We start from the raw sequence: 27291 nt of genomic DNA on the forward strand, positions 1-27291 counted from the left end.
TTGCAAGATAACTGAAATGCATCACAAGTGATATAATTTTGCTGCTCAGTGATTGCAGTATTCTAGTCTGCATCTACCCAAGTTAATACATAAAACCTGGCTAGTTAGTGGGCCCTGAGGACAGGGTTGATGACCACTGCTCTAACACACAGCTGGCGTTTCACAAAATGCTATGCCTTCCCGCCACCGGTCTTGCTACCAGCAGTGTTGAAAAAATTTCAAACCGAGAACATTTCTTATCTTGGCGACACAGCATTGGCCCAAAAGGTCCTGGTTCTTGGTCCTCAAACAATTAGCAGTAGAACACCCATTGTTCATACCACTCCTGGAGGATCTTCTTTCGGAGGGCCAGGTCCTTTTGTCCCCAGGGGCATCGATGGAACCACGCTTTCTGGCTACTGAGGAGTCATTACTAAAATCCAAGGGGTTTTCAGAAAGGCTGGTATCCACTCTCCTCAATAGCAGAAAGGAAACTCGCCTGATCTACAAAAAGGTCTGGGTATGCTTTGATGAATGGTGCGCAGGAAACTCCTTTTAAGGTGCAGAGCCCCATAGGAGTTTTGGAGTTTTTGCAGTGTGGGGCAAATAAATGGTTAGCCATGAGTACCTTAAAGAGCCAGGTATCAGCACTTGGTGCATATTTGGAAAGACCTCTGACCGCCAACCAGTTCAAGGCCCACCCTTCCCCAAGTGGAACCTATCTTTTGGTCTTGCAGGCTTTAACAATGTCCCCAATTGAACCTTTAGAAAATTGTTCTCTAAAAGATCTTACTTTGAAGACCATATTTTTGTTTACAGTGACCACTACCAGGAGGGTCAGTGGAATAGAGACCTTGTCAGTCGGACCCCCCTTTTTGGACTGGGTAGCTTTCAAAACGGATCCATCATTCTTGCCTAAAGTGGCTTCGATGTTTTATAGAAGCCAGGAGATAGTTTTACCCACTTTATGCTCTAATCCCTCAGGAGGAAGGGAGTTTAATCCTGCAGTACTTGGAGCTGGCTACAGCAGTAAAGAAGTCGGATTCCTTGTTTATTTTGTTTTCTGGCGCAAGAAAGGGTTATCAAGCCTCCAGACAAACTATTACCAGATGGCTCAGGGTAACCATTGGCCAGGCCTATACGTTAGCAGGAAAATAAGTTCCTGTTTGTATAAAAGCACACTCTGCTCGGGCTATGGCAGCTTCTCCAGCGGAAAAGGCTGGATCAATGCCAGAGCAAATTTGTTTCGCCACCTGAAACATTACAGGGTGGATCTGGTTTTGGCAAATGAGCAAGCCTTTGGGCGAAAGGTTTTGCAAGCCATAGTCCCACCCTAAGTCGTAAGTGCTTGCCTATCCTCTCATTGTGGCTGTTCTGAAAGACAGTGAGGGACAATTTAAAGTTGCACTTACCGTTAGTCTTTTCCAGTAATCTTTCAGGACAGCACTAGTTACCCACCCAAATTTATAGAGGTCTTGAGGAAGAGCTCAAAATTGGCATGGTAGTAATATGTGATGGTATGTTATTTAATGTGTTCTTGTGTCTCCCCCTTGCCGGACTTCAGTTTTTTTTTTTTTTTCTAAGAGCACCTCCGGCCAGATGGAAAGTGGAATTTTACGAGCTGGCACAGTGTTTCCTAGGAAGGGGAGGGGCCAATGTCTCTCATTGTGGCTTTTTTTGAAAGACTACTGGAAAATATGTTACCGGTAAGCGCAACTTTTTAGTCCGGGTGGGAGCTCTTCTTTCATCAGTGGGAAAAGATTGGCCCAAATGTTTAGACCCCGAGTATAATTAGGGAGGGTTTTCGGTTACAGTTCAAGGGCAGTCCGCCCTCAAGAACTTTGGTAACCTCCCCTCCCCCAGATCCTCAGAGCTTTGGCCCTTCTATCTCAAATTGACAGCCTGGTGGACCAGCAGGGCCTTATCTGGTCCCACCACAGGAACAAGGTTTCTATTCGAAAGTTTTTGTTGTCCAAAAACCGTCAGCCAAATTCCACATTTTTATATTGGACTGAAAACCATTAAACAAGGGAGTTTACAATAAATTTCGAATGGAACCCATCTTTTCGGCAAAAGTGATTTTACCTCCAAATTGCTTTATGGCGTACCTCGATTTAAAGGATGCCTACTTGCATGTCTGAATCCACGAGGAGTTGTAAAAATTCTTGAGGGTGGCAATCGAGTGGGGGAAGAACATCCACCACCTCCAGTTCAGGGCTCTGCCTTTCAGCCTATCATTGTCTCCCAGGATTTTTACAAGTCCTGTTGGAGACACTGGCCCCATTGGGATTGAAGGGAATTTCGGTCATCCCATTCTATAAACAACTTTTTTTTTTTATCCCAGTATGCCCCAAATACAGAGGCATCTGTGGGTGGCCAATCATTTCCTGAAAACTTGGTAAACAGAGAGAAATTAAACCTGAGCCCGGTGCAAGACCTGTGCTACCTAGGATACAGGGTCAATTCAGTAGCGCAGAGAGTTTACCTCACGGAGGAGAAGGTAAAAAAATTTAAGGAAACCGCTGCTTTGGTTTCAAAGCAAACTAACTGTCCACCCGAACAGCCATGTTGGGTCTAGGTCTCTTGGCGACAATACCAGCAGTTCCATGGACGAGGGTCCATTTTAAGTTGTCTCAAGGCCGACATCTTGAGGAATTGGGACGGTAATCAACAATCTTTGGATAGAACCTTTTGTTTATCTCCATAAGCCCACATATCTCTACACATATCTCCAGGGGGTCTTCTCTGGTCCAGCACAGAAGTCCCAAAGATCGGCCAATTGGGGAGAGTTGGAAGCTCTGAGTGCATTTGCCAAGGAGGTAAGGGATCACCACGTTCAGGTCCTTTTGGACAATGAACAAACGGGGAGGTACTTGTCATTCAAAGTGCGTCAGCACTGAAAGCTGAAAATTGGTATGGGCGGCAGGAGGGGGGTTTAAGTGCCCAGTAAGGAAGTGGTTAAGCTTATTCCTCTAGTTTTAAAATTCATACAGGAGAACATCACAATGATTCTGGTGGTGCCGTATTGGCTGAAGAGGGTTTGGTTTTCCACTCTGCTAAGCCTCGTGAAAGAGCCTCCACTTCTGCTCCCTCAACAGGAAGATCTGTTATCCCAGGGCCCAGTGTTGCCCTAGATGCAAATCTAAGACTGTTGGCCTGGCACCTGAAAGCCTCCTGAAGTCTTGGGGGCTTTCAGATAGGGTAGTAGAACGGGAGAATACACAAGCCATTTATTTTAAGTTTTTTGGAAAGTTTATTTTTTTGTTTTCTGGTTAGACACCAGAAAGGTGTTTGCAGATATTCCAACCACCTTTTTACAAGATTGCATGGACTAATGCCGTGTACACACGATCGGTTAACCCGATGAGAACGGTCTGATGGACCGTTTTCATCAGACCAAACCGATCGTGTGTAGGCCCCATCGGTTATTTATCCATCGGTTAAAAAAATTCTATCCTTGTTTTAAAATTAACCGATGGATACCTAACCCATAGAAAAAAAAAAAGATAGTTTGTAGGCATGTCCATCGTTTAAAAATCCACGCATGCTCAGAATCAAGTCGACGCATGCTTCGCAGCATTGAACTTTTTTTTTCAACACGTTGTTGTGTTTTACGTCACTGCGTTCTGACACGATCGTTTTTTTAACTGATGGTGTGTAGGCACGACTGACCATCAGTCAGCTTCATCGGTTAACTGATGAATACGGTCCATCAGGTCCATCCGATGAAAACAATCTATCGTGTGTACAGGGCATAAGGGTTGGCCATCAGTACATTTTAAATGTTCAGGTGGCTGACTTTTCTGTGTTGTCTTGGAACAACCCCTGATGTCAGATCCTCTGATCAGCAGGTTCTTTTAGGGGTTTATCCAGGATTAAGCCTGTACCATTCAGGATTCTGCCTAAATGGGATTTATTTGTTTTACAGGGATGGATTAAATGTTTGGGGGAAGAGGACCTGTCAGTGAAGTGGCTTACTCTTAAAGCTGCCCTTTTGGTCACGATTTCTACAGTCGGACACATTAATGAGCTGTAAGTGCTTTCTATTGAGGAGCCTTACCTACAAAATTTTTGATAACTCGACAAGTCGAAAGCGTTTTCTGGGGAGATACTCAGAGAAAATACAGAGAGGGGCATGTGCAACCACCCTTTAAAGCCTTGCTCTCCTGGACGACTCCTAGAAACCGAGTTATCCATCAGACAAGTTCGTTCCTTCCAATCTTCATCTCTCCCCGACTTGCTTCTTCATGGTGTGATAGCCCCGGTGCCAGCTTTGGAAAGGTTTTGGGGTTCTACTCCAACCTGTTCACATTTCCCAAGAAGGAAGGTGTCAATCTGATCCTGTACCTCGAGGCTCTCAATTACTTTGTGAAAGTACGGAGGTTCAAATTTGAGTCCCTTCCTTCTGTGGTGGCTACCCTTCATTATGGGGATTTCCAGTCGGACAGTGCCACTCCGGTGACCTATGTCAATCACCAGGGAAGGACAAGGAGTTCGGCAGTGGTGCTGGAGGTTTTTCACATTCTTTGGTGGGCAGAACTTCACGTGCCAGTTCTCTCTGCCGTTTTTTTTTCCAGTCACGGAAAACTGGAAAGCGGACTACCTCAGCCGAGGGTTGCTAGATCAGAGAGAGTGGTCTCTGCACCTAGGGGTGTTAAGTCACATTTGCCTGCGGTGGGGCATGGCAGATGTGGATCTGCTGGCCTCCTGCCTCAATCGGAGGTGCAGAGTTTCGTGGCAAGAGAAAGGGTTCCCTTAGCAGATGCGGCCGGTGCTTTAGTGGTGTTGTGGAGTCATTAGCATTTATGCCTTTCCTCCTCAAGCTTCTCTCTCATCTACTGCGCAGAATAGAAGCGAAGGGGTTATAAGAATAGCTCCGGATTGGCCTTGGCACCCCTGGTACACAGACATGGTACATTTGGTCACGTCTCCTGGCGGCTTCCGTTGTGCGAGGTACTCCTGTCTCAAGGACTGATTTATCTATCCTGCTTTACTGTCTCTTTGATGGCTTGGCTATTAAAAGCCAGTTGCTGAGGGACAGAGGATTGCTGGCGTCTGTGATCCCCACAATGTTGAAGGCGTGTAAATCCACTTCCCGGATTTATTATCTCCCCTGGAATGCTTACATTTTGTGGTGCGAGGCTGTGGGTTGGCATCTGCGATCCTTCTCTGTATATTGGATCCTGGCTTTTCTACAACATGGTGTCGATCAGAAACTGGCCTTGAGTATTAAGGTTCAAATATCTGCTCTCAGCACCCTTCGGCTACTCATTCGTTGGTTAGTACCTTTATTTAAGGGGTTGGGCATGCTGTTCCCCCTGTGTGCTCGTCGCTGCCACCGTGGGACCTGAACCTGATTCTCTCGGTCCTTCAGAAGCCACTGTTTGAGAACATTAGGGAGCTCCCCTTGCTTAAGCTGTGCCAGAATCTTGCCTTTCTAGTTGCCATTATTTCCGCTGGTCGAGTGTCTAAGCTGGCAGCCTTGTCCTGTAAGTCTCCCTTAATGGTTCTCCACAAGGATAATGTATTTCTAAGTCCACATCCCTTTCACCTGCATGATGACATTGTTCTTCCTTCCTTGTATCCTCGGCCATCTCATCGTAAGGGGGTCGCACTTCATTTGGTGGCTGTGGTTTGGGGGATCCGCGTGTACATGTCTGCAACAGCCCCCTTTTTGTAGGTTGGAGTAAATTTTTGTGATTGTGGTCGCTCTATAAAAGGGTCTGGTGGCCGCTTTTGGCTACTATTTTGCATTGGATCAGACAAACGGTTGTCCAGGCTTATGCCATTAGGGTCAGGTGCCTCCCTTTCCCATCACGGCACACTGTCAGGGCGATTTTGTGCTTCCAGGGCTTTTTGAAACAAAACGTCCCTTTCTCAAGTTTGTAAGGCCAGGGTTGTCTGTGCACACATTTCCCAAGTTGTTTTTTTTTTTGTACTGCTTGGTGTTGAAATGATCTGCCTATGGTGTGGGGTGTCAGGGTGGTGGTGGTTACTGCCAGTTGTGACTGCCCATAGGCGGTGCTCTGCTTCTTCTTTTTTTTTTTTTTCTGTCTAGTCCTACTAAAGGTGGCTCTATAACCCTGCGTTCAAGAATGTAAGGAGCTGTGTCCATTAATGTACTCAGAGATTAATATTACGGTGAGTAGGGAAAAAAACGTTTTGTGCAAAGGAGCCAAACTAATTAATGCAGAAATTCATTGACGCCAGCCCACCGTCAAATGACGGCGTAAAGGAGCATCTCTCCTTCTGGGACGACGCCATATGACGGCGTTTCAAAATGGGCGGCAGCGCTGTTTTCCTAGGACGTGGCGCTACATCGATCTTTGTAAAGAGCCGCGTCCCGGGGCGCTTTATTCAGTGAGGTGCTTTATTCAGAAAAAAAGTCATGCAAATTAACACCGATCATACATTACATTGCAAATACAGGAAAAGAAGATACTCAAACAGTGAAGAACTCATGTATAATAACAGTCACTACAGCCTGGATTGCCCAACGAGTCTGTCAACAACCTAATACAAGTTGCGTAATAACAGAGGGACCATTAGGCCACTAACACTCCAGCTGCTGCTACGATAAAAGTTTGCACAATCTTCTTCTGTATCGATGGCAGGGGAGAGGGGGCTGAAGGGCTCCCCCCAAACCAGGAGAACACCACACACCCCCGTCGATACCCAGCCAGAGACATCACGGGTGTCCAGGGTGCCCATACCATATATTTCCAGGCACGCCCCCTGTTTGAATAGGTCATCCTATATAACGGGAGTTCCTCATCCACACCAACTTCTTCTCCCAACCAGAGATGCTCGGCGGAGATGAAGAAACCCAATTAAGCAGGATTGCCTTTTTAGCATAATACTCATAATCGGGGATCCCCAACAGGAATCAGACTAACAACCTGAGGTTTTTTTCATTAAAAACTGCTTGCCAATAGGACACTATGACAGGATATTGCCAGAACATGTACGTTCCTACGTTAAAGGGGTTGTAAAGGTTCGTCTTTTTATTTTCTAAATTGGTTCCTTTAAGCTAGTGCATTGTTGGTTCACTTAACTTTTCCTTCGATTTCCCTTCTAAATGTATTTTTTCTTTGAATTTCTCACTTCCTGTTTCTCCTCAGTAAGCTTTCCACCATCATCCGAGTGGTGGAAAGTCATTAAGAACAGCTTACTGAACACCTTACTAAGGAGGAACAGGAAGTGAGAAATTCAGACAGAGAAAACAAAGAAAAAAAACATTTAGAAGGGAAATCGAAGGAAAAGTTAAGTGAACCAACAATGCACTAGCTTAAAGTAACATATTAAGAAAATTAAAAAACAAACCTTTACAACCCCTTTAAGGTCACAGCGGGGGCAGTTAGGGTTATGGTGCGGGAACATCCTCTGAAGTCTCTCTGAGGGGTAAAGTATACACTGTGGAGAAACTTAACCTGTATTAATTTATCCCTGGAGGAGATGACACGTTTGGGACCGAGCTCCAAACTGCCCCAGATGGAACATTTGCCTGCCAATATTCCCACAGATTTTCCAGCTTGACAGAGCTAGTACAAAGACGCGCATCATAAAGCGTGGAGAGGGGTTTCTCCATTAGCCCCAGGGACAGCAGCTCCTTAATAGGATCCACTGCAATGGTTGGAGGGCTGGGAAATTGGGCCCTAGCTGCGTGCCGTAATTGATGGCATCTAAAAAAACATCCACCCGGGCAGATCATATTTTCGAGACATCTGGGAGAAGGTCAGAAGAATCCCCGCAGGCATTTGTCTCCCACAGTTTTGATCCCAAACCGTGCCCACACCACACGTGAGGATCCGGGACAGTGCGAAAATGAGAAGGGTGTGGGTTACCCCACAAGGGCTGAACAGGTGACAGCTGGCTCGGTTGACCAAAACGTCTAGTTGCTAACTTCCATACTTTGAGTTGGTCCCGGTAGACAGGTGTACGCCTGTAGGTCTCTGTATATTAATTTCCGGAGGTCCAGCAAGGATCCCAGAAAAGACGCTTCCAGACAGGGAGCCGCATTTGATCTAGAGCCCTGAAACACCAAAATACCCAGACCAAAACAGCCGCCCAGAAACGTACCCGAAAGTCTGGCATTGCCAGTTCCCCCAACCTCTGTGGTAAGGATGAGATCGTCCTAGCCAGTCTGGGAGATGCCACGTTCCAAGTTAGAGTGCAAGCAGCAATCAATTTCTTTGAAAAAGGCAGCTGGTAGAGAAATAGGGCAGTTGTGGAACACATAGTTGAACCGAGGAAGATGCATCTTCTTGACATGATTGATGCGGCCCAGAAGGTTTAGTGGAAGCCCCAACCGTCCGTGGCTCTTTTACCATGTGATCGGCTGTGCCCAATCACAGCCGGTCACATGTAAACACGGAGATGCTGGTAATCGACTCTCCTTGCCTCACACTGACAGTGTGGTGAGGAGAGCCAATCGGCTGCATCTCCTCACAGGGGGACACGTAGGAATGTAATCGGGGCACTGATCATCAGTGCCCTAATTGCAGTATATAAATTGTCACCAATCATTGCCCATTAGCAATGCCAGTCAGTTCTGGCCATCAGTGACACATATCGGTAATGCCCATCAGTGCCGCCTATCAATGCCACCTAATTTAAAACCATCGGTGATTAAATACCACCAAATTAAATCTCCATTTGTGTAAAGAAAATGATAAAAAATGTGTTTGGGTACAGTGTTACATGACCGTGCAATTGTCATTCAAACGGCTTGGGCAGGAAGGGTGTGCAAGTTCCTGGTAGGCAAGTGGTTAAAAGAATAAAACAAAGTTTTGGCTTTAGAACTGCATTAAAGGGGTTGTAAAGGAAAAAGTTTTTTTTTTTCATAATAAGCATCCTTTACCTGCAGACATTCCTCTTTTCACTTCCTCATTGTTCGTTTTTGCTCAGAAGTTGCTCTATTTCTTCTCTGTTCTGTTCACTTCCTGCTTGTCTGATTTTACTGACCACCGTGATGGGAGGCTTTACTGCGGTGGTCAGTGACGTGCTCACCCCCTCCTGGGAACTACATCTGTGCGGCAGGACGCTCTCTACGTGTTAGAGACTTCAAGGAGGTGTGAATTACTGGGCGTGCCACAATTCATACTGGGAAATGTAGTTCTTACATGAACAAACGATGCAAACCAGGAAGTGAATGAGGGAACAGAAACTAGAATGCCGGAGGCGATATAGATGAAGGAATTTAATAGGTATTTACTCATTGCACTATTCTGTCTGTCTACCTTGCAGACATTTAATTTTAGGCAAACTTTTTTTCCTTTAGTGACCCTTTAACCACTTAACCACTAGCCGACCGCGCACCGTCATTATACGGCGGCAGGTCGGCTCTCCTGGGCGAGAGCCCGTAGCTATACGTCCTATCGTATAGCCGCCACTAGGGGGCGCGTGCGCGCCGCCGGAGGCGCGCGCTCCCCGCTCGCCCCCGACTCCCGTGCGTGTGCCCGGCGGGCGCGATCGCCGCCGGGCACACGCGATCGCTCGGTACAGAGCGGGGAACGGGAGCTGTGTGTGTAAACACACAGCTCTCGTTCCTGTCAGCAGGGGAAATGCTGATTTTCTGTTCATACAATGTATGAACAGAAAATCAGTGTTTCCCCTAGTGAGGCCCCCCCCCCCCCCCCCACAGTAAGAACACACACAGGCATACTTAACCCCTTCCCCGCCCCCTAGTGTTAACCCCTTCACTGCCAGTGGCATTTTTATAGTAATCTAATGCATTTTTATAGCACTGATCGCTATAAAAATGCCAATGGTCCCAAAAATGTGTCAAAAATGTCCGAAGTGTCCGCCATAATGTCGCAATACCGAAAAAAAAAATCACTGATCGCCGCCATTACTAGTAAAAAAAATATTAATAAAAATGCCATAAAAATACCCCCTATTTTGGAAACGCTATAACTTTTGCGCAAACCAATCAATAAACGCTTATTGCGATTTTTTTTACGAAAAATATGTAGAAGAATACGTATCGGCCTAAACTGAGGAAAAAAGTTTTTTTATATATTTTTGGGGGATATTTATTACAGCAAAAGGTAAAAAATATTCATTTTTTTCAAAATTGTCGCTCTATTTTTGTTTATAGCGCAAAAAATAAAAAACGCAGAGGTGATCAAATACCACCAAAAGAAAGCTCTATTTGTGGGAAAAAAAGGACGCCAATTTTGTTTGGGAGCCACGTCGCACGACCGCGCAATTGTCTGTTAAAGCGACGCAGTCCCGAATCGCAAAAAGTACTCTGGTCTTTGGGCAGCAATATGGTCCGGGGGGTAAGTGGTTAAAGACCCGCATATTGTATATATACGTCCTCTTTTTAAACATGGATATCTCAGTAACGGCAGCAGCTGCTGTCACAACTGAGATATCCATGTTTTCAGCGGGCGGCCGTGTAAACGATAACGGCAGTCTCCGCGGCGGATTCGCCGCGAGATCGCCGTTATCGGTGGCGGGAGAGGGGCCCCCCCCTCCCGCCGCTTTTCCGCGCCCTCCGCCGCTTACTGGAGCCGTCGGTAGCGGCGGAGGAGATCCGATGCTGCCGCCTGGAGAGTGAGGACTTGAGTGAGGGCAAGATGGCCCCCACCCGTCCTCATAGCTCTGCTGGGCGTAAGTGACATCAAAACGTCAGTCCCGCCCAGCCTCTTAAAGAGACAATTTTTTTTTTTGTCATTTTTTTAAATGACAAATTTTCCTTTTTTTATTTTTTTTTATTTTTTTTTTATTTTTTTGCATTTAAGCCTAAATATGAGATCTGAGGTCTTTTTGACCCCAGATCTCATATTTAAGAGGACCTGTCATGCTTTTTTCTATTACAAGGGATGTTTACATTCCTTGTAATAGGAATAAAAGTGATAATTTTTTTTTTTTTTATATTTTAGTGTAAAAAATAATAAAATTAAATAAGAAAACAAAAAAAAATTTTTTTTAAAGCGCCCCGTCCTGACGAGCTCGCGCGCAGAAGCGAACGCGAGTAGCGCCGCATATGAAAACGGTGTTCAAATCAAACAAGTGAGGTATCGCCGCGATCGTTAGAGCGAGAGCAATAATTATAGCCCTAGAGCTACTCTGTAGCTCAAAAAATGCAACTTATAGAATTTTTTAAACGTCGCCTATCTAGATTTTTAAGGGTAAAAGTTTGACGCCATGCCACGAGCGGGCGCAATTTTAAAGCGTGACATGTTGGGTATCATTTTACTCGGCGTAACATTATCTTTCACAATATATAAAAAAATTGGGCCAAATTTATTGTTGTCTTATTTTTTAATTCAAAAAAGTGAATTTTTTCCAAAAAAAGTGCGCTTGTAAGACTGCTGCGCAAATACGGTGTGACAAAAAGTATTGCGATGACCGCCATTTTATTCTCTAGGGTGTTAGAAAAAAAAATATATAATGTTTGGGGGTTTTAAGTAATTTTCTAGCAGAAAAAACTGTTTTAGTCTTGCAAACACCAAATCTGAAAAACACCTAAGGTCTTTAAGTGGTTAAGGATGTGTACTATAAGTTGCCACCTTGTTTGTGCTGCATTCGTGTGACTCTTTAATTGTACACAGTGGAATGGAATTAAAAATTTGATTTTTAAAGATAATTGATTACACTAGAGCATCTTTTGGGGGTTTTGAGGCAGGGCAGTGTGGAATACTTATGCTTTCATGACTTTTCAGTTTATTTGTAGGGAATTCGGAGACATTATTATTTTCTCCATTAACATTGAGTCAATTTATGCTGATTATAATCAAAGTCCAATCAATTTTTTCCTGCCCCGCATCATTGTAAAATGACGGGCGGGAACCCTATCGTTCTGAAAGGATGTTCTGAGAACGCGCCTTGCTCAGGCCTCGTTTCTATTGGCAAACTTAGTACTGTGCATCCAGATATAAAGTGCAGAGAAGGGCAACCAAACTGATAAGAGGCATGGAGGAGCTCAGCTATGAGAAAAGATTAGAGGACCTGAATTTATTCACTCTGGAGAAGAGGAGAATAAGGGGGGGATATAATCAACCTGTACAAATATATAAGAGGTCCATATAGTGAACTTGGTGTTGAGTTATTCACTTTACGGTCAACACTGTGGACAAGGGGGCAATCTTTACGTCTAGAGGAGAAGAGATTTCACCTCCAAATACGGAAAGGTTTCTTCACAGTAAGAGCTGTGAAAATGTGGAATAGACTGCCTGCAGAGGTGGTTCTGGCCAGCTCAGTAGATTGCTTTAAGAAAGGTCTGGATACTTTCCTAAATGTACAGAATATAACTGGGTTCTGACATTCATAGGTAAAGTTGATCCAGGGAAAACTTGATTGCCTCTCGGGGGATCAGGAAGGAATTTTTTCCCCCTGCTGTAGCAAAATTGGATCACGCTATGCTGTTTTTTTTTTTTTCCTTCCTCTGGATCAGCTGTGGGTATAGAATTGGGTATATGTGATTGTACGATACTATTTTATTTCTTATGGTTGAACTTGATGGACTTGTGTCTTTTTTCAACCTGACTAACTATGTAACTATTTTCACAGCGCTTCACTTTTTCCACATTATGTTACAGCCATATTCCAAAATGGATTAAATTCATTATTTTTCCTCCAGAATTCTGCAAACAATACCCCATAATGACCACTTGAAAGAATCTTGAAATCTTTGCAAATTTATCAATAAAAAAAGGAAAAAATCACACAGCCTTTTGCCATGACACTCACAATTTAGCTTGGTGCATTCTGTTTCCACTGATCATACTTGAGATGTTTCTACAACTTAATTGGAGTCCACCTGTGGTAAATGCAGTTGATTGTACATGATTTGGAAAGACACACGCCTGTCTATATATAAGGTCCCACAGTTAACATATCGGAGCACAAGCCATGAAGTCCAAGGAATTGCCTGTAGACCTCCGAGACAGGATTGTATCGAGGCACAGAACTGGTGAAGGGTACAGAAAAATGTCTGCATCATTGAAGTCCCAATGAGCACAGTGGCCTCCTCCATCTATAATTGGAAGAAGCTTGGAACCACCAGGACTTTTCCTAGAGCGGAGCCACCTGGGCTAACTGAGTGATTTGGGGGAGAAGGGCCTTGGTCAGGAAGGTGACCAAAAACCTGATGGTCAAGAGAACAGAGCTGCAGCCTGTATGATAGAGGGACCTGACGGAAGCCACTCCTCAGAAAAAGGCACATGAAAGCCCGCCTGGAGTTTGCCAAAAGGCACCACAAGGACCATGAGAAAAAAAAAATCTCTGGCCTGATGAAACCAAGATTGAACTCTTTGTCCTGAATGGAAAGTGTCATGTCTAGAGGAAACCATTCACCGCTCATCACCTGGCCAATACCATCCCTACAGTGAAGCATGGCACCATCATGCTATGGGGATGTTTTTCAGGAACTGGGAGACTAGCTAGGATCAAGGAAAAGATGAATGCAGCAATGTACAGGGACATCCTTGATGAAAGCCTACTCCAGAGCATTCTGGACCTCGGTGGGGAAAGTTCATCTTCCAACAGGACAATAACTCTAAGCAAACGGCCAAGATAACAAAGGGGTGACGACGGGATAACTCTGTAATTGTCCCTAAGTGGCCCAGCCAGAGCCCAGACTTGAACCCAGATGAACATCTTTGGAGAGGTCTGAAAATGGCTGGGCACCGACGCTCCCCATCCAGCCTGATGGAGCTTGAGAGGTCCTGCAAAGAAGGATGGGAGACAATGTCCAAAAATAGGTGAGACAAGCTTGGAGCATAATGCGCAAAACAACTTTGTGCTGTAATTGGTGCCAAAGGTGCTTCAAAAAAGTATTGACCAAAGGCTGTGAATACTTCTATACAGTACATGTGATTTTTTTTTTTTTTTTTTTTTTATATATATAAATTTGCAAAGATTTCAAACAAGCTTCTTTCACATTTGTCATTAATATGGGGTACTGTTTGTAAAATTTTGAGGTGGAAAAATATGATTTTGATAAATTTTTTGAATAAGGCTGTAACATAAAATGTGGAAAAAGCACTGTGAATACTTTCCGGATGCACTGTATGTGTACAAAAAAAAAATCCTGCTCAACACCACAGAGTGGTACAGTGTTACTATGGTGACACTTTATTACTCTGGTCACAGTATGTATAAAAAATAAGATTATACTGCCACCAGTCAGTGTCCCTGGCCACTGCCACACCAGTTATGACACTGCACTGGTGACAGTTTTCAGATATATGCACCATAGTTTGTGGAAACTGTAACTTTCTTACATACTAAATAATCATCGATTTGGGTCGTTTTCACCAAAGAAATATAGCAGAATACAGCTTGGTCTAAATCTACAAAGATTTTTTGCTTAATTGTATAACATGTTTTCGATATATTTGGTCTTTTGTTTTTTTATTTATTTAGCAAAAAAAAACAAAAAACGGTGGTGATTTAATACCACCAAAATAAAACTCTATTTGTGTGAAAAAATTTAGAAGAATGTCATATGGGTGCAGTGTAGCATGACCGCACAATTGTAATTCAAAGTGTGACAGTGCTGAAAGCTGAAAATTGGCCTGCCTATGAAGGGATAAAAGTGCCTGGTATTGAAGTGGTTAAATTCAGCAAAGGTAAATTATCAAAACTGGAGTAGCCAGAATCTCAAACAGCTGTGCATGACAGCCAGTCAGCTACTATTTTTTAATTTCAAGATAAGCTTCCATCTTCCACTTGTTCCGTTTATCATTTGTTATGCACAGCTCCCCCAGATTATATCTGTTCCATCTCTGATCAATTTCTCTCATTGTTTTTAAGGCTATAAGAATAAAAATTGTTCAAGATAGTGAACACGTAGGCAATGTGAGAAATGTTTGTCATGTATTTTCTTTGACTTTTTAGCTTGCGGAAAATGCTGTGTGCCTGCTTAGGAATCTCTCCTACCACATTCATCGTGAGATACCACAGGCTGAAAAATATCAGGAAACCCCACAAACCACTAATGCAGAACCACAGAATCCCAGTTGCTTTGGTGTGCGACGTGGTAAAGGTATTGTCTGGATACTGATTCTTTTATACGGTTTTTAAAATGGGGAACGTGTGATGTCTAAACATTCCTCTGCTATGCCATCTAACAGAATAAAGATAGTCATATTTTATACTAGATGCTACCTAGGTATTTCTAAAGGGATGTGACATGAGTGAGCAATGAATAAAAGGATCAGTAATGATCATACAGTAGCCCTTGAGCACAGGCACTGTTAGAAGGGATAAAAAAGGGAAAAGAATAAACATTTAAAGTGTAGAAATCTTTCTCAAATATTTCTATTTTTGTGTCATCTTGTTTCTTTTTTTTCCTCTCTTGGTATGTTCAAATATTTACGTTCTTCTTTATAATGACTTGGAGAATCTGGCAGATTCCAATGGTGTGTAGCATTAAATTGAACCTGTAATCGTGTAGAAACAAGCAAACTGCCACAGCCACTGTACAGCTGGAAAAATACCTTGTAGTGCCTTTTTCTACCTTCCCATTGCCACTCATTTTATGACCCCTTTCCCGTACATGACATAACTCAGGGTTTGACAAAATGTGTTTGAATCTAGGAGCCAGCTAAAGTTAGGAGCCAGTTTTTTTTGGTATTGGGGTACTTTCACACTGGGGGGTCGGCAATAAAGTTTACTGTAGTTTTTGCCGCGATTTTCAGCTGCTAGCGGGCTGGCAGGACTTTTTTTTTACCGTCCTGCCAGCGCACCACTCCAGTGTGAAAGCCCTCGGGGAACATACTTGTAGTGCGCCGATGATGTTATCAGCACATGTGCTGGGAAGAAACGGACCTCAGTGCCGTTTCTACTCTAGCGTGTGACGTCACGCGGCTCCAGCCAATCAGAGCCGGAGTCCGTGCCCCCGGAAGAAAGAGGGGCGAAAATGGACACGGCGAATAAACTGAATTGTAGTTGACATTTAGACCAAAATGTATTCACCCGTTTGACTGCCTATCTAATTTTGTGAGGTGCTAAAATGGCAGGGCAGTACAAAACTCCTCCAAATTGCCCCTTTTTGGAAAGTAGCCGCCCCAAGGTATTTGCTGAGAAGCATGTTGAGCCCATTGTGTTTTTTTTTTCTTTTTTGTAAATTGAAAAATTACAGTTGTCAAGGAAATTATACATTGCTCATACATGCCATGGGTATATGTGGAATTACAACCCAAAACGCATTCTACTGCTTCTCCTGAGTACGGGCATACCACATGTGTGAGACTTTTTGTGAGGCTAGCGACGTACAGGACCCGAAATCCATTCACTGCCTTCAGGATTTCTAAGGGCATACGTTTTTGATTTCACTCCTCACTACCTGTCTGTTTCGGAGGCCATGAAATGCCAAGATAGCACAACAACCCCCCCCTAAATGGCCCCATTTCGGAAAGTAGACACCCCAAGCTATTTGCCGAGAGACATGTCGAGTATTTTGCAGAACAAGGTTTTTGTCACAAAGTTTTGAAAATTGAAAAAAGAAAAAAAATTCCTTTCCTTTTCTTAATTTTCCAAAACAAATGAGAGCTGCAAAATACTCACCATACTTCTTGGAAAATACCTTGGGGTTGTCTACTTTCCAAAAAAGGTCATTTGGGCGGGGTTTGTGCTAACTTGGCATTTCATGGCCTCCGAAACTGATAAGTAGTGAGGAGTTAAACCAACAATTTACACCCTTATAAAGCATGAAGGTGATTGGTTTTCGTGGTCCTGTATGCGACTAGACTGCCAAAAAGTTTCACACGTGGTATCCCTATACTCGGGAGAAGCAGCGGAATGTATTTTGGGGTGTAATTTCACATACACCCATGGCTTTTTTGAGCAATATAAGTTATTTTCCCAAACTTGTGGCAAAATTAAATATTCCATGAACTCAACAAGCCTCTCAGTAAATAGCTTTGGGTGTCTACTTTCCAAAATAGGGTTGAACTGTCCTGGCATTTTATGCCCAACATTAGAAGCTTGACATAAGCTTCTACACAACAGCCACTCTTCTAACCAATTGAAGACCAAGCCCTTTCTGACACGTTTTGCTTACATGAAAAAATATTTTCTAGCAAAAAAAAATACTTTGAACCCCAAGCATTATATATATATATTTTTTTAAAGCAGAGGCCCTACAGATTAAAATGATGGGTGTTGCAATTTTTTTTTTTTTCACATAGTATTTGCGCAGTGATTTTTCAAATGCATGTTTTTGGGGGAAAAAAACTTTTTTGAATCTTAATGCACAAAAACACACTATATTGCTCAAATGTTTGGTAAAATATAAAAGATGATCTTATGCCGAGTACATGGATACCAAACCCGACCTGCTTTAAAATTACACACACCCGTGCAGCAGTGACAAACTACATACATTTTTTAAAAGCATTTACAGGTTACCACTTTAGGTGCAGAGATGCTGTTTACATATGACACAAGACCGATGCTTGCGTTCGCCTTTTTCTCTCTCAAGAGAGAATAAATTCAGTTCCTATAATCTTTCCTCATAGCTGAGCTCCTCCATGCCTCTCATCAGTTTGGTTGCCCTTCTTTGCGCTTTTTCCAGTTCCCGATATCCCATTTGAGAGCTGGGGCCCAATACTGAACTGTATGTTCCAGATGAGACCTTACTAATTTGTAGAGAGGCAAAAATGATATGTCTCTCTCTGGAGTCTATACTTCTCAATACAAGAGAGGACTTTGCTCGCTTTGGAAACCGCAGCTTGGCATGTTATTATTGAGCTTATGATCTATCTAAACCCCCAGATACTTCTCCACTATGGATCCCCCTAGTATGTATGATGCATGCATATTCTAAGCCCCCAAGAGCTTAACTTTACATTTATCAACATTAAACCTCATCTGCCACATAGTCGCCTAATTGGCTTGTAAATTGGAGACTTCTTGTAAGGATGTTATTCCACTTGCATAGTTTGGTGTCATCTGCAAAGACTGAAATGGTGCTTTTAATCTCAGACCCTATATCATTTATAAAGGTATTACAAAGTAAGGGTCCCAGCACTGAACCTTGGGCTACACCACTGATAACCTTAGACCAGGGGTGTCCAAACTTTTTTCAAAGAGGGCCAGATTAGATGAAGTGAACATGCGTGAGGGCCGACCATTTTGCCTGAGATTCTGTGAACCATTAAAATTCGGTCTAAGTTTGTTAGTTCGAGCACTAAAACACTGCCCAACAAGAATTCTCTTGCCTTTGTGGCTGTGTGTGGTGAAGAGATGAGCTTGGGTGTGTTCTTTGGATATGCCGTATTTATCGGTGTATAACATGCACCTTCACTTTAAAAATCTTACGTTTTAAATAAAGAACTGTGAATCAAAATAAGGGTCACTGCCCATCAATACAGGACTGCACCCGGTCTTTATAATTGAGAAACTTGGCTATGAAGGTACGAGAGGGAGCGCCCGATGGGAGGGGGGCCTAGCTGGCTTGCGATGGGCCCTCTCAACTGCTAGAATGGCGGAGAAGGCCTCCCGGCCGTATGTGACAATCAGCTGTTCAAGGAAGGTGGTCGGGTCCTTACTCTCTGCGCCTTCAGGGAGGCCAATGAATCAGAGGTTGCATCTCCTCAAATGGTTCCCATATCATCTTGTTTTGCTAATAGCTGGGTGATCTGGGCAATGGCATGTGGTTGGATCCCGTTTGCAGGGGCGTGATGGCGTCCTCCACTAGGCCCAAGCAGGTTTCCACCTCTGTGACCCTGCTGTGGAGCTTCTGGAAATCCTGTCGGATCAGTGAGATGTCTACCTTTACCTCTTTGATCTGGGCCGTCAGCGAGGTTCGGTATAATGTTATGGCCTCCAGGAGTGTAGTTGTGTCCATAGGTGGCGGAGAAGGGTTTTCACACGTGGCGCCGCCATCTTCCCTCACTTGGCTGTTGCTGCCTTCTGGGCTTTAGTCGGAGACCTAGCTCAGTATGCTTGTGGGGGTCTTCCAGAGAAGGTTAAATGAAGTCGGGATACCGTAGTGTCTCAGGATAAGTTAAATGCCAGGATCAATGGATGGAGCTCCTCCTGCGACCTACTCCATGCTGTCGGCCACGCCCCCTTAACAGCATTTTTACTGTGAACTGCAGTATCTTGTGCAGATTTTTCGGCTTGGTGCACCTGTTATGGTTAGCAGATGTGTCTATGCAGTACCAAAACCTTTAGTACCACATGAAACAATCCTTTAATGTTTGTTAGATTTTTATTATGTCACACTGGCAAATCTCTACCTCAACAGCGGACACCAAGGTGCAATTGACCGTTTCCCTATTGGACTTCACCCCCTCACTGGCTAAAGCTTTTGTGAGGGAGCAATGACCCCCTAAGAGAAGGAACGTAGTGTCTTTGCATTACATAGCATGGTCCATGGTGAATAAGTGCTCTGTGTAAAAGTGTCTACTATATGTGGTAAATAAAACCTGACTGAAATCTGCCAAATTCAAACGTAGTGTGTAATGAAGGAATGACTAGGATTAAAGCATGCCTCCCTTTTTGTAAAAACTGCAAAATGATCTGTAGATCTAGAGTTTAGGCAACTGAACATAAGTGACTGATATAATACATACAGGCTTTTGGTTAATAAAAAAAAAAGGTAACCCCAGCTGCTTCTGCTCAGTAAGCCATTACTTTAGGAAACCTGTTGCTAGAGAAAAGCTGTGAAGAGATGGAGGAAAGGGCCAAATCTGACTTTAACCAGATTTGCTTATAACTTCAGATGCCTGGATCTGCTGGTAATTTTTATTTTATTTTTCATGGACGTAATATCTGCTTATGTTGCGAGTTATCCAAATCTGTGAATGATGATGTTTTCACAGCATCTAATATTGGCTCTATGCCAGCACCTGAAACAGAGGGGCACCTGATTCCAGTTTGCAGGTTCATTTGCATTTTAGATTTGTCTATCTAGTCAGGCGTTATGTTGAGTGAATCGTCCATTTATGGTAAACCTGATGATTATTTCTTTTTAGGTAAAAAGACTTCGGAAGAGACGCCAGACAGTGTGGATTTTCCAAAGAGAACGGTTTCAGCAAAAGGTAACAACTAGTTTAAGTAACAATGTGCTTCATGTTTGGATCCACACCTTTTGCATTTTTACTTTTATCTGTTGAAATCAACGGTAATCCTTCAAAAATATGTCAATTCAGCATGTCATTATGATTTAATTGGCGAGTGTGTTGCAACATGCCCTGTAATGCATTAATATTGATGTCATAATGAATACATTTATTTATATATATATATATATATATATATATATATATATATATATATATATATATATATATATATATATATATATATATATATATATATATATACACATACATACATACATACATACATACATACATACATACATGTAGCGTAGGGGGGGGGGCCGTCGCACTGGACGCAATATTGGGGGGGGGGGCGAAATCCCACACTGTTAAGGTCGGTTACCGTTATTGTCACGGGCCGGCTGCCATGTTGCGGCAGATGGCGCCCTGTGATTGGCCGAATGTGGTCATGTGCTCCAGCGGGGCTGGCCAGTCCTTGAACGCGGGCGGCGCATTGGGTGAAGTCCCGCCCCCGCTTCTGTAAGCCAGCGCCGTCTTCTCTTCCTCCCTGACAGGATCTCGAAATGCTCAGAGCCTTCATCTGGGACCGGGAAGTGGAACAACTCGGCAGTGTCAGTGTGGCATACTAAATCGATGGACAACAAAAAGTGAGTGAGTCACAAGTGAGCCTGTGAGGGAGGCAGAGCAACCGCCGATCAGCAGCAGTTAGTTAGGGAGAGGAGAGTACAGACAGAGACCGTTACATGCCAAAAGCCCCCTCCAAGCCCCCCACCTCAGGAATGATTTACTATGCTTCATGATGTTATTCCTTTAGGGCTTTCAGCATCATGTAAGGGGTTAAATTATAAATCCTGCTAGGTATTTGGCATGTCGAATTCCCTGAGGGATGCATTATATAGCAGGATCTTTTAACCCCTTACATGCTGAAATATAATGCATCCCTCAGGGCTTTCAGCATGTTGTAAGCGGTTAAATTGTTAATCCTGCTATATATTGCATCCCTCAGGGAATTTGACATGCAGGATTCATAATTTAACCTCTTACATGATGCTGAAAGCCCTGAGGGATAACATGAAGCTCAGTAAATCATTAATCCGATTCCTGAGGGGGGGGCTTGGAGGGGGCTTTCGGCATGTAACGGTCTCTGTACTATCTGTGCATTAACACATGGCGTGACTCTCCTCTCCCTAACTGCTGCTGACCGGTGGTTGCTCTGCCTCTCTCACAGGCTTACATGCTGAAAGCCCTGAGGAATAACATCATGAAGCTCAGTAAATTATTAATCCAATTCCTGAGGATTAATAATTACACCTATTGACATTCATTTATTTATTCATTTAGCGCTGTACTTCATTTTACATATTTCAGTGTAGGTGTAAGGTCGGTGTCGGGTCAGTGTATGTGTCAGTCAGTGTAATAGTCAGTGTTGGTGTCAGGTGGGTCAGTGTAATGTGAGTAGTGCAGGAAGTAGGAGTGAGGTGGTTTAGTGTTGGTGTCAGGTAGGTTAGTGTAGGTGTCGGGTAGGTCAGTGTAGTGGTCAGTGTGTAGTGTAGTGCGGGTTAGTGGTTAGTGTGCAGTTTAGTGGTGTGCGTGTTAGTGGTCAGTGTGCAGTGTAGTGGTGTGCAGGTTAGTGGTCAGTGTGTAGTGTAAAGTCCGCAGGTTGGGGGCGCAAATGTTTTGCTTTGCCCCGGCCGCCTGACAACCCACGTTACGCCACTGTGTGTGTGTATGTATGTAAATGAGATAATTTATGAAAACTTTTTTTTTTTTTTTCCCCAGAAATAATGTAATCTTCATTGCTCAACATTTGATGGCATTTTTGTTGTGGCTATACCATGCTAATAGAACAGTGTTTTTCAAAATAACCAAAGGCACTTTAAAAAAAAAAAAGCTGTTGCTTCAGCACATATGTGGCCACAGGACAATCGCTACACTGCTCTGGTGTGATTGCCCCCCCCCCCCCACACACACACACACACACACACACACACTCTTCCAGTCTCTTTCACAGTTTGAAGTGGGTAGTGTAGAGTGTTTCTTGGCCATAACTTTGTCGCCAAGGATTATCCAGAGGTTTTCTATTGTGTTTAGTTAAGGACTCTGGGATGGTTATTTTATTATTTTCAGCTTTAAGGAACTGCTTTACCTACCGATTAAGCTGTGTGACGGGGCATTGTTCTGCATGAAAAATTGCTGGCTGATTAAGTGATGAACCGCATGCTGTCAAAGAATGCTCTGTTAAACATTTGCATCCACTCTACCATGTATCTTTATAAGAGGCTCAACTCCTGCTGCAGAATATCGGAAAAACGATTCGGAAATTCAGTTTTTCTGTAGGACACTCCGACGGAGAAAAAAACATGCATGCTCTGAAGCATTGAACCATTGCTTCAGTGCACATGTGCCAATGACTTGGGCACATGCAGGCACAGGGGAGGGATATCTCCTAAACTGTTTAGGAGATATCCAGGGTAGCTACAGGTAAGCCTTAATATAGGCTTACCCATAGCAAAAAGTGTTGTAAGGGTTTACAATCACTTTAAACAATTCAGCCTGTTTAAAAAGCCTCAATAGGATAAAATTCCTGGAGTTAGTTTTAGGTTTTTGATTATTTTCATATTGTGGTTCCAAGCTATGAACTTTTTTTTTTTTTCAATGGCAGGTTATGAGCTCCTCTTTCAACCAGAGGTAGTGCGTCTCTACATTTCTCTTGTGAAGCTGTCGCCTACACCGGCCATCTTGGAAGCAGCGTCTGGAGCAATACAGAACCTTTGTGCTGGTAACTGGACTGTAAGTGTTATCTGAATCTAACTGTACATTGTTTCCTGTGGTTGCTTACAATTTTTTGGGGGTGAAATGTTCAGGAGATTTTGTCCCATGTGTTTGTGTGAAATGTTACAATTACATGCCAACTATAATCACTTGCCGAGTCTAGGGCAAAAAAATAAAATAACATTTTTAGTACATGTCTGCAGTACGTGCCCATTTCCCTTAAAAAAAAAATTTGGCAAGTACATATAAATACAATCATATAAATATATAAGCATACTCAATTGAATTCTGGGGCTTTCTCAACATGTCTGAATAGACAAACATTGGATCTTTATTCAAACCGTGCCTACTGATAAAGTTTATATACCGTATTTATCGGCGTATAACACGCACAGGCGTATAACATGCACCCTAACTTTAAGAGGGAAGTTTCAGGAAAAAAACATTCCACAGCCCCCTCCGTATAACACGCAGGCACAGTTTACCCTCCATTTTCAGGGTAAAAAAGTGAGTGTTATACGCCAATAAATACAGTACTTGAATACGAATAAAATAAAAATGTGCCTTTTCAGTCAAATATCAAATTGTAATGGTGTATTCTAGAAAAAGTGCATACCTTTGACATCAAAAGCTGGAATGGGGGGGGGGGGGGAATTGTGTGCCGCCACTTCAGTCAGGTGTGGCTACGTACAAGACACTATTGCGCTATATGTTAACCACTTAAGCCCCGGACCAATATGCAGCCTAAAGACCCAAGGGGTTTTTACAGTTCGGGACTGCGTCGCTTTAACAGACAATTGCGCGGTCGTGCGACGTGGCTCCCAAACAAAATTGGCGTCCTTTTTTCCCCACAAATAGAGCTTTCTTTTGGTGGTATTTGATCACATCTGCGGTTTTTAGTTTTTGCGCTATAAACAAAAATAGAGCAACAATTTTGAAAAAAAAGCAATATTTTTTACTTTTTGCTGTAATAAATATCCCCCAAAAACATATATAAAAACATTTTTTTTCCTCAGTTTAGGCCGATACGTATTCTTCTACCTATTTTTAGTAAAAAAAATCGCAATAAGCGTTTATCGATTGGTTTGCGCAAAATTTATAGTGTTTACAAAATAGGGGATAGTTTTATTGCATTTTTATTTTTTTTTATTTTTTTACTACTAATGGCGGCGATCAGCAATTTTTTTCGTGACTGCGACATTATGGCGGACACTTCGGACAATTTTGACACATTTTTGGGACCATTGTCATTTTCACAGCAAAAAATGCATTTAAATTGCATTCTTTATTGTGAAAATGACAGTTGCAGTTTGGGAGTTAACCACAGGCGGCGCTGTAGGAGTTAGGGATCACTGTGTATGTGTTTACAACTGTTTGGGGGTGTGGCTGTAGGAATGACGTCATCGATCGTGTCTTCCCTATAAAGGGAATGACGCGATCGATGCGCCGCCATAGTGAAGGACGGGGAAGCCGTGTTTACACACGGCTCTCCTCGTTCTTCAGCTCCGGGGAGCGATCGCGACGGAGCGGCTATAAACAAATAGCCGCGCCGTGGTCCCGGATCGCTCCCCGAGCGGACCCGACCTCCGCATGTAGCGGGGGGGGTCCCGATCGGACCCCCCACCCGCTAATAGGGGAGGACGTACCCATACGCCCATGTGCCTGTACGTGCCATATTGTGGACGTATATGTACATGGGCTGGTCCTTAAGTGGTTAAATATCACATGACAGAAAAATAATTCATGGTTAACTCTAAACTGATGACTTTCAACCGCGTTTAAAGCATCATCTATTGACAACTTGGGGTAATGAAGTTTTAAGGCTTGACATGTTTGGTGTCTATTACTTGATGCAGACTATTATGTTATTTAAAAAAAAAGGTAATATATAGTATTGTTGTGTGCTCTAAAATTTAGTATTTTTTTTCTTTTTTAAAATATTCTTTCAGTGAGGCTAATATTGACATAAAAAGTTCCAACTAGCCCCATTTTATTTTGCCTGCTTTCAGAAAATATATATTTACAAAATTTGCTCTGGCAGTAAAAGTGATTGTAAACCTCTGACATGAAATCGGAATAAAGTGTGTAGATGTTTCTATCCAGAGCAGGAAGTGTTCTTTCTGTCTACTGCCTTGTTTCTCTATTAACATGTGTCACTTCTGACAAGTTTTCCTGACCCCAATAAAAAAAAAAGCTGCCTGTGATAAACAGCCTCAGCACTGTTCCTGTATGCTGTGTTTAGGTGTTCTGTCCCTTTTCATCCAATTGGCTCTCAGAGCTCCCCTCACTGAGATCTGCATAGTGTAACTTTAGCTCCCCTGTTTTCTGAAAGCTCAGACATGCTGTATAAATTTGACACTTTGAACGGCTGGGAAGACGGCAGGTAAACAAACAGGTTTTATGTATAAAAAATAATAATTTAGTCTGTTTATCACAGGGTGTTTGTGAAGGTTTAAAACCACTTTACCCACTTCAGCTCAGTAACATTTACCCTCCTTCATGGCCCAGCCGTTTTTTGCGATACACCACTTTACTTTAAATGACAATTGCGCGGTTGTGCGATGATGTACCCAAATAAAATGTGTTTCCTTTTTTTTTCCCCCTACAAATAAAGCTTTATTTTGGTGTCCTTTTTTTTTTTTTTTTTTTTTTTTATGCTATAAGCAAAAATAAAGACCAAAAAAAAAATGTTTTTACTTTCTGCTATAAAAAGGAAAAAAAAATCTTCATAAATTTAGGCCAGTATGTATTCTGCTACACATTTTTGGTTAAAATAAAAAAAATCCAATAAGCGTATGTTTGTGCAAAAGTTATAGCGTCTATAAACTATGGGATAGTCTTATTCATTTTTATTTTTTATTAGTAATGGCGGTGAACAGCAACTTATAGCGGGACTGCGATATTGTGGTGGACATTCGAACACCAGTGATGCTAATACAGTGATCAGTGCTAAAAGAATATGCACGGTCACTGTACTAATGACACTGGTTGGAAAAGGGTTAACATCAGGGACGATCAAAGGTTTAACTGTGTGCCTAGCCAGTGTTTTTCACTGTTTTGTGTGGGAGGTGCTTTTTCTAGGGGAGGACATGGATCCATGTCCTTGCAGAGACAAAGGATCCATGCCTTCCCCCTCAGAACGGCGATCTGCCTTGTTTACATAGGCAGACTGCCGTTTGATGTCACGGCAGAATGATCGGGGGTGCCAGCGGACATGGTCAGCGGTACTCACTGATCGGCTCTCGCTATGTATAGTCATATTCGTGCCCGCTACCCGGTAGTACACGTGATCCTGAGCACAGATTGCCACCCTGTAGCAGTAATACCAGCTATAGGGTAGTCAGCAAGTGGTTAATGACCAACTACAGTGATGAAAATAAGTATTTGAACACCCTGCTATTTTGCAAGTTCTCCCACTTTAAAATCATGGAGGGGTCTGAAATTGTTATCGTAGGTGCATGTCCACTGTGAGAGACATAATCAAAAAAAAAAAAATCCAGAAATCACAATGTATGATTTTTTTAACTATTTGTATGATACAGCTGCAAATAAGTATTTGAACACCTGAGAAAAACAATGTTAATATTTGGTACAGTAGCCTTTGTTTGCAATTACAGAGGTCAAACGTTTCTTGTAGTTTTTCACCAGGTTTGCACACACTGGAGGAGGGATTTTGGCCCACTCCTCCACACAGATCTTCTCTAGATCAGTCAGGTTTCTGGGCTGTCGCTGAGAAACACGGAGTTTGAGCTCCCTCCAAAGATTCTCTATTGGGTTTAGGTCTGGAGACTGGCTAGGCCACGCCAGAACCTTGATATGCCTCTTACAGAGCCACTCCTTGGTTATCCTGGCTGTGTGCTTCGGGTCATTGTCATGTTGGAAGACCCAGCCTCGACCCATCTTCAAAGCTCTAACTGAGGAAAGGAGGTTGTTGCCCAAAATCTCGCAATACATGGCCCCGGTCATCCTCTCCTTAATACAGTGCTGTCGCCCTGTCCCATGTGCAGAAAAACACCCCCAAACCATGATGCTACCACCCCCATGCTTCACAGTGTAGGGATGGTGTTCTTGGGATGGTACTCATCATTCTTCTTCCTCCAAACACGGTTAGTGGAATTATGACCAAAAAGTTCTATTTTGGTCTCATCTGACCACATGACTTTCTCCCATGACTCCTCTGGATCATCCAAATGGTCATTGGCAAACTTAAGACGGGCCTTGACATGTGCTGGTTTAAGCAGGGGAACCTTCCGTGCCATGCATGATTTCAAACCATGACGTCTTAGTGTATTACCAACAGTAACCTTGGAAACGGTGGTCCCAGCTCTTTTCAGGTCATTGACCAGCTCCTCCCGTGTAGTCCTGGGCTGATTTCTCACCTTTCTTAGGATCATTGAGACCCCACGAGGTGAGATTTTGCATGGAGCCCCAGTCCGAGGGAGATTGACAGTCATGTTTAGCTTCTTCCATTTTCTAATGATTGCTCCAACAGTGGACCTTTTTTCACCAAGCT

The 27291-nt window shown here is 43.1% G+C and overlaps 1 protein-coding gene across 4 annotated transcripts in view; it reads left to right on the plus strand.

The window, feature by feature from the left end:
• The window catches only part of LOC120909128 (catenin delta-1-like), a 144520-nt gene that overhangs the window by 76874 nt on the left and 40355 nt on the right, over positions 1–27291 (plus strand). For all 4 annotated transcript variants that reach the window (XM_040320795.1, XM_040320792.1, XM_040320793.1 and 1 more), the window contains exons 10-12: positions 14830–14977; positions 19917–19982; positions 22669–22796. In XM_040320795.1, the coding sequence (XP_040176729.1) occupies positions 14830–14977; positions 19917–19982; positions 22669–22796 (342 nt within the window). The remainder of the gene's footprint in view (positions 1–14829; positions 14978–19916; positions 19983–22668; positions 22797–27291) is intronic.

This window comes from Rana temporaria, chromosome 8, assembly GCF_905171775.1.
Source record: "Rana temporaria chromosome 8, aRanTem1.1, whole genome shotgun sequence".
NCBI classification, from domain to species: Eukaryota; Metazoa; Chordata; class Amphibia; order Anura; family Ranidae; genus Rana; species Rana temporaria.